Source organism: Ictalurus punctatus, chromosome 20, assembly GCF_001660625.3.
Source record: "Ictalurus punctatus breed USDA103 chromosome 20, Coco_2.0, whole genome shotgun sequence".
NCBI lineage: Eukaryota > Metazoa > Chordata > Actinopteri > Siluriformes > Ictaluridae > Ictalurus > Ictalurus punctatus.
Window position 1 is genome coordinate 364,215 of NC_030435.2, and position 8,512 is coordinate 372,726.

General features: G+C 41.3%; 1 protein-coding gene across 1 annotated transcript in view; it reads right to left on the reverse strand.

Moving 5' to 3' along the window:
- Positions 1–5,907: 5,907 nt before the first annotated feature.
- prdm13 (PR domain containing 13) overlaps positions 5,908–8,512 on the reverse strand; it is an 8,672-nt gene continuing 6,067 nt past the window's right edge. Inside the window, exon 4 of the mRNA XM_017495116.3 lies at positions 5,908–8,015. Within this exon, the coding sequence (XP_017350605.1) occupies positions 6,691–8,015 (1,325 nt within the window). The 3' untranslated portion in view covers positions 5,908–6,690. The remainder of the gene's footprint in view (positions 8,016–8,512) is intronic.

An 8,512-nucleotide genomic window follows, 5' to 3' on the forward strand; every position in this document is an offset into this window, starting at 1 on the left:
CTCACACACACACACACTCACACACACACACACACACACACACACACACACACACACATACACATACACACATACACACACACACACACTCACACACACACACACACACACACACACACACACACTCACACAGCTCCTTGGTCTCTCTTCAAGGTCGTCTTGTGAAAGCAGCAGTTGCTTTGGCTGTAATTAAATGTTCTTGCTGCGTTCTCTGCATGTGGTAGATATTTCTGTTTATTTCTTTAAATAGTCTTTCTCTATTCATCTTCACCACATCTCGGAGACGGCCAGTGAAAGGAAATGAATTAAAAGGGGAAAAAAACACGGAAAAACCCAGGACAATCCGAGTGAAGGACTGCGCAGGTGGAGAGATGTGAGGAGCAGGACGCTGGAGATGGAATAGTTTCTGACTTAACAATAGGAACGCAATAAATCAGAAAGAATCCACACATTTATTTCTGTGTTTCGGTCCTGAAAGGATTCTGTTATGAACGGTGATAACTGCTCAGACTGTGTGTGATTCTGACTGAACATCTCTAATAAATGCACATAAATTACAGTTCTGTGTGACGCAAAGAAACGCTGTAGAGCAAAGATGCCTTCAGAGATAATGAAATTAAGTATCTCCATTTAAAAAATACTATAAAGCGCAGTAAACAGTAATACATGGAACAAAGGCAATATTTGGTGTGACGACGATTTGCTTTAAAAAAGAAACAGTATTCTCAGGTGGAATGAGTGCAGTTTTCTAGGGAAATGAGCTGGAAGTGTTAGTGAACGTGTTGCAGAACCAGACTCGGTTCTTCTGGAGATTCTGACTCTCACTTCTTATTGCTGGAAAACTAATGTTTGGGAATCGAAAGTGTTTTAGTACTGCCTCAATAATGTAGAAATCATAAAATAAAACTCTATAACAAAGTTTGTATTAAATAAATAGGGTGCTAAGACTTTTTCCCAGAACTGTATATACTGTTGATTATAGTGTATAACTGAATGTTTTTGCTGGTTCAGGAATGTTAGAAGAATCCTTACATGATGGAATTCTGTGATTGGTCAGCTGCTGCTGATGTCATTAACAGTTGCTGCTGCTGATGTCATCTCAGATAACTGCTGAAGTTTTATTTACACTCTGTTCACTCCACATTCAGATTCACACGTGCGTGAGGAAAGTTCCTGGTGTTCAGAGTCGGGTTGCGCAGCTGCTTTTTCTGAGCTTCAGCATTCAGATGATTAAAATCACCTGCGTGTAGTTCACACCTCCGAGGTTGCCAGATCTTTCTTCAGCAGAAGCGTCTAGACACGAACACTCACCTTTACACCTGAAGAAAAGCAGACTGAAGAAGCAAACTTTAGTTTCTTTTTTTTGACGACATGAAAAATAAAAGACTGAATGAGAACATTTCCTACACACCGACCATACACATACAAATAAGGTGTAAAGATGATTCTCTGAAGCTGAAGTATATGAAATGTGTGTAATATCTGCTACGCTGTGAGCTGTCAGACGGTTTAATAAACAGACTGCAGCAGTACAAGGTTAGTGCCACTTTTCTTTATGACCTGCTGTCACTGAACCTCGCCCCAACCCGCACGACCTTTTTTCCAGAGATAACATTTTCTCCAAGACCAAGAGCTGGGAATTATTCACAGAAAGAACTGTACCTTTGGAGAACTCCACAGCACTTACGTTGTAATGAGCACTGGAGAGGATTCAATAGCTTTAAATTTTATGAAAGCAAATTGAGAACAGATTCTGATTTACGAGGGACTTGGAGTTAAAAACATTTCTCAAGGACAAAACATTACTGGTCAGTGGGGAAACGGCACTAGAAGCTAACATCGAGTCTTTCAGTACGAGGTCAACATCCATTATGGTGTTTCTGCAGAAGCCTCGTTAAACAACGCTGCTCGTTCCCGGCACCACGGTCGATCTCGTCCTCAATAGCAGCGGTGTATAAACCCCTCAGGCTGTGCGTTTACACTTCACTCTTTCTTACACTTCTATTCACTCCGTTCTGTACAGGATGGACGGAAATAAATAAATAAATATAAGATGCATGTTGTCTCTGAGACGTTGCTCTAAGCACCACACTGTGTTTGTGAGTGTTTTATTGTTGATTCTGTTCTTCAGTGTTTTAGCTCCTGACCCTCAGGAAAATCCCTGAAAGGAATCTCCTGGGTCGTGCCCTGGTCTAAACTGAGTCATCTTCTTCTGTCCAGGTCCTTTGTTGTTGTTGTTTTTGTTTTGTTTTGCCATAAATAAGCTTTAAATGTTTTATGGCAGTTGATTGTTTGTGCCTTTTCCAGCCTGAGAGAGATTCTGAAGAATGAATGAAGTTCATCATAATTCATAATTAAAGTCAGGCATTCTTATCATTCCACACCAGTTACCTCCTGGAGCAGGAGGAACTCTCATTTATTTTAAAATCATATTTCAAGAGGCTTACAAACAAAAATACACCGGATATAAAAAGTTTACACACCCCTGTTAAAATGTCAGGTTTTTGTGATGAAAAATGAAACCAAGATAAATCGTGTCATTACTACTCACGATTACTACTCACTCAAGACACTAATCGTGTCTTTCCTACTGTTACGGTGAAATTTTAAGCTTTTAATTACAGTGAAAAACAATAAGAATGATTTCAGGGTAAAAATGAAAAATAAAAAATGTACAATAACCTGGTTGCATAAGTTTGCACACCCCTAAACTATTACTCAGCTGAAGCAGCTTTAGATTTGATCACAGCGTTCAGTCTTTTTGGGGGAAGACGCCATCGGTTTGGAGCGTCTACACTTAGTGACATTTTGCCATTCTTCCCTGTAAAGCGTTCTAACTCTGTCAGATTGTTTGGGCGTCTCCTACACAGCCCTCTTCAGGTCACCACACAGATCTTTGATTGGATTTAGGCGGGGCCGTTCCAAAACCTTGAACTTGTTTTGGTGAAGCCGTTCCTTTGTTGATCTGGAGGTTTGCTTCGGGTCGTTATCATGCTGAAAGGTGAAATTCCTCTTCATCTGAAGTGTTTTAGCAGAAGATTTAAGGTTTTGTGCCAAAATTGACTGGCTTGAATGTGCTTGAATGAGTTTGAATGTGATTGGTCGATTTTGAACACTGCCACATTCCCAATTATAAAAGGCTCTGTACACTTATGCAAGCTGGGTACTGGAAGTTGTATTTTTTGGACTTTCCACAGCATTAATTGTAATTATAAACGGTAATAAATGTCTCTGTTGTCCCGCTGAGTCTCAGACCTGACTTTAAACTGCCAGTGTTAGCCATGTTATATTGTTCCTGGGCCGCATCGATCTGGTCTCTAAAGCTATACTTTTTGTCATCTTTTTGCTCTTTTCGTCTGTATTCATTCTGAAGAAAGACAAAGAAATTAAATGTTCTTAAATGTCCAATGACCTCAACCCAATTGATAGGAGTTTTAACAGGGGTGTGTAAACTTTTTATATCCAATTGTATTTTTGTAAACATCTCAAAATTATGTCCTGTAGATGATGAGAAACTCACAGTCTTCGCAATTTCACGTTGAGGAACGTTATTCTGAAATTGTTCCACAATTTGTAGATGCAGTTTTTCGCAGATTGGTGAACCTCTGCCCATCTTTACTTCTGAAAGACTCCGCCTCTCTAAGATCCTCTTTTTATACCCAATCATCTCGCTGACCTGTTCCCAATTAACCTACAGCTGTTTCTTTTTACTAACACTTACTTTTCCAGCCTGTTGTTGCACCCGTCCCAAGTTTTTTTGTGGCGTGTTATGGCCATCAAATTCAAAATCACCTTATTTTTCCCTTAAAATGGTACATTTACTCAGTTTAACCATTTGATGTGTTTTCTATGTTCCATTGTGGATAAAATATGGGTTTATGAGATTCACAAATCATTGCATTCTGTTTTTATTTACATTTTACACAGCGTCCCAACTTTTTTTGGAATTGGGGTTGTAAAGTAAATGAGAGTTGCTCCTCTCATTGTGGTGAGGAATGATAAGAACGTCTGACTTTAATTAGAACGTCATTCATCATAACGTCAAAATCTCTCGGAGGCTGGAAAAAGCACAAAGGATCGACTGCAATCAGACGCATTCATTGATTTTCACACAGAAAAACCACAAACAAGCAGCAAGTGAAGGAATCTGCAGTAAAGACCTGGCCAAGCACCTCAGTGGAGGAAACTCTCTGCTTCTAGCATTCGCTGATGTCCATGACGGCGGTGCTGTGTCTCTCGCCGGTTATTTGAAGCTCTGCTGGTGTTAATCAGTCACAGCGGGCGAGTGAAAGTTTTGCCCAAATCTGAAGCTGTGTGAAAAGCTGAAACTCCATCAATCGCTCGCTCTGGGGCCTCGGATAAAGAAGGGCACTAATTGATTAAACGCTGGTGGGAGGGACGCGATGGACAAGACAGGGTGGGACCACAATCCAGACTGAGAGAGGACAGAGACTAGACATGGAGCAAACACACTAAAAGAGGAGCAGTGCAGTCAGCACAGTGGAAAATAACACACACACACACACACACACACACACACACACAATTATACACACATATATACAAACACACAATTATACACACATGCAGGTTATTCAGGTGTGTGAGCTCCACTTTTACACAAAAAGAGACTCGTCCGTATCACACAGTAATTACACATAAGTGCACAGACTCACATTTCAACAATAGCTGATATTTATAATGAAAAAAATGAATGGTCTGAGTGTTACATCATGTGTTTCAGAAGCGTGGTGTGTGTTGAGCAGCGTGAAACACCACAGTAATCCTAACAGGACGCTCACAAGACACGGGCGCCAGATCACCCGTTTATCTCCGAACAGAGGAGTTAGACTGAGTTACACTACACATCTGTGTGACATGAAAACGTGAGAGAAGCGAAGGTAAGGAAACGGACTGGCAGGGAAAGGTAAGGAACGGAAATGATAACAAGTGACAAAATGGGTGAAGAAGAAAAGAAGAGGAGAGGAGAGAAGAGAAGAAAGGAGAAGAGAAGAGGAGAGAAGAGGAGAGGAGAGAAGAGAAGAATGGAGAAGAGGAGGGAAGAGAAGAGGAGAGAAGAGAAGAAGGAAATTAAAGATAATGAGAAAATGGACTTGAGAAGAAATGACTACAGCTGTTAAAAAAGAGAAGAGGCAGAACAGAAATCAATGGAAAGAAGAAGAAGATCAAGAAGAGTAGATGAGAGAAGAATGAGGGAGGGAAAGAGCAGAAGACTAAAAAGGAAAGAGAAGGAAAGAATGAAACTGCAGGTAGAAAAGGTCGGAGAAGGGAACAGGCTATAAATGAATTCTAGCGTTTGGGACAGAACAATAATTCTCATAAAATTTGAGATGTATGGAACTTAAAGGTTCTTGGGAGAATCCTTTAAGGTTCTCTGTAGAACAGGAGCAGAAAAGCTTTAAAGAAGAACATATTTAGGACGTGGAGAATTCTCAACCTTTATATGAGTGCATAATCAGCTGCTTCCACCATTTCAGGGGTCATGACCCTAACCCTTCTCACTCTATTAATTACAATATAATATTAATATAGAATATTCTACAATTGTGTGTGTGTGTGTGTGTGTGTGTGTGTGTGTGTGTGTGTGTGTGTGTGTGTGTGTGTTTGTGTTTATTTAACAATATCAATCTGCAAAAAAAATTATTTTGTTATATTTTATTTTTTTTTTAAACTGACATTGAAAGGAATTTGATTGAGGAAAATATTTCCTTTTACAATATCAATTATTAACAAATGATACGACTCAACAGTAAATTATATCATAATTACATTTTTACATAAAAATGCTAAGACAAGAAATAATAATAATAATAATAATAATAATAATAATAATAATAATAATAATAATAATAATAATAATGAAGAGATTTTGCTGTAGTACCTGAAGCCTGTTGTTGTACAGGACACGTTTGAAGGAAAAAAAAAAGTGCAAATAGACTATTTTCGGACACGGAGGGCGGAGTCTGACACTCACAAGATCCTTTTAAAAAAAAGCAGGACGATTGGAACCAAAGGAAGAGGAGGAGGTAATGTATAAAAAATTAAATAAGCGTACTTTTTTACACCAGTGTTATATGCTACGGTTTCTGTAAAGTGCAGCTCCAGATTCAGGGGTCATTCATTTTAAATTTAATTCTAATCCTAAAAGCTTTCATCAAAATTCAGGATAAATCTGGCAAACTGTTGCATTTTCCCACTTTTGCAAAAAGTATACTTAAATTCCAACAAGTATGCGAGGATTCAGCTTTGTCCTGTTTACTACATGTAAACCGCCCTAAATCGAGTGGAGAGAATCCAGTGCACTCATAAAATCCCATAATGCCCTGCAGCAGGAAGTGTTCAGACTGATTTACCCTAATGAGGCTGAGAATATCAGTCATTTTCGGTTGCATTATGAGGTAAAAGGGGAGTGGTTTAATCGGGTAACATAAATAAGCTGTTAACTAAGGGGAAGTGTATAAGGGCTCATTAAGAATGGTACACGCTGCTTCTAATCCCTCAGCACAGGAAACTGTAAGCTGGATGCCATTTTAAATGTCATGTGACTTTATAATTAAACGGTCACTATATTTTACACCAGTGCGTATCGTAGCTAAATAACGGGAGCGTGTACTGTATATTAGTAATTCACTATAAATTTAAACAGCAGGTCCGTTAAGGAGTCAGTGGTTATTTTTGGCTGGACTCTTGATCACTCTGTTCGTCTGTGAAGCACACGTCCACGTCACTGTCCTCATCGCTCTTTGGCTCCTCGGTGTGATCGTCAGCGTGCTCTTCTTCCTCTGCTGATCTCTTTTTCATGCCCTGGTGTCCCGGGTGTCTGGACTTGACGTGACGCTCGAGGTCTCTCCGGCGCACCAGCACTTTTCCGCAGTAGTCACAGCGGTAAGGCGTGTTTCCCTCGGCGTGGAGGCGAACGTGTTTATTGAGGTTGCTCGGGTCACCGAAAGGCCGGAAGCATACCTTGCACTTGAGCGGCTTGTAGCCTGTGTGTGTTCTCATGTGGATCTTTAGTCCGTACTTCCGGGAGTAGAGCTTCCCGCAGTACAGACACAAGTGACCTTTCTTCGGTTTGCCCGTGACCGCGTTCGCTCCCGTCGCCGATGCAGCATGTGTGTGCGTCACAGAGGGCAGGGGTTCCAGTCTGGCTCGGGATTTCTCCACATGCACGGCCATCTCCCTGTCCGCCGAGCCGCACGTGGGGTTCATGTCCGACCCGAGAGTCGGAGCACCGAAGTAGGAGGAAACCGAGTCCGGGTAGCGGAGGAGGTGGAACTTTAGAGGGTAGTAGGGTGAGCCGCAAAGCAGCTCTCCGTTATAAACAGTGAATGGTACTAGAGGAACGCTGTTACACTCTCCGCTGTAAGACGGCGGTAACGAGAAGCGCTCGAACGGGAAACCGGGTGGAACGTGAGGATAACGAGTACCGGGGGAGACATGCTTGAAAGCTGAGGTCTCCTCAAAATGAGATAATAAAGAAAACCCCCGCGGCGCAGAGTCCACAGGAGCGCGGCTGGCCTTCGAGACCTGAGAGAGTTTTCCAAAGCTGAATGTGGTGTCTGCTTTTGTGTCTCTGTTTGTGACCTCATCAGCTGGCGGGAACATTTTGCCAAGTCCTGCGGGGATAAAAGCTGAGCGCGTGCCAGGCTGAAACGCAACACAGGAGCTCCCACCGACCAGGCCGTGGTGGTGTCTGGATGAAGAGGTGACGCTCATGTCGAGTGCTCGGTCCTGCTCCTCCTGGCTGGCTCGCCTCGGTAACCCTGCTGCTGCTGCTTTGTTGGTGAAGGGCGAGGTGCTCGTGCTGCTGGGTATATCGCCCGACTTGGGTGAGCGGCTGAAGTTGGTGTTGTCTGGAGGTCCTCGTGGCGCGTGCTCGTGACTGATGGGCGTTCGTGTGTAGCTCAGTGCACAATGAAAGTGAACGTGTGCTTTGAGGGTGTTTGGATACCGGAATATTCTCCAACAGTACCAGCAGATGTAGCGCTCTTCACCTGGAGAACACAAAGAAAGGGACATTTCAGATAAATTAGAAATAAAATGTTAAAATGTTAAGTACAAATAATAACAAATAAAATAAAACCATATCAGTGATTAGTTAATCAAATTGAAAGTAAAGAATATCATATTATATTATATTATTATTTCGTATTATATTGCACCAGTTGATATGACGTCACTTATTTAGATTCAGAGATTTTGGGATTATGTTATACCCTTCTGCAGGGGTTCTTTAGATGGTTCTAAGGGAATGCACCTGGAACCTTTTCTGAAAACTAAATCCTCTGTTGAAGAACCTTTAAAAAAAGATTATATTATGCTATGTTATGATCCTAAATTAGATTAGATTGGATTAGATTTTCGCATGTATGCCGGTATGACACCAGTTGATCTGACATCATTTCCGTGTCGATGTAATGATTTTATAATAAGTTCACAGGCCTTGTGTTTTATTTACCATAACAAAAAGCACAATCTGTCGTTTACACAC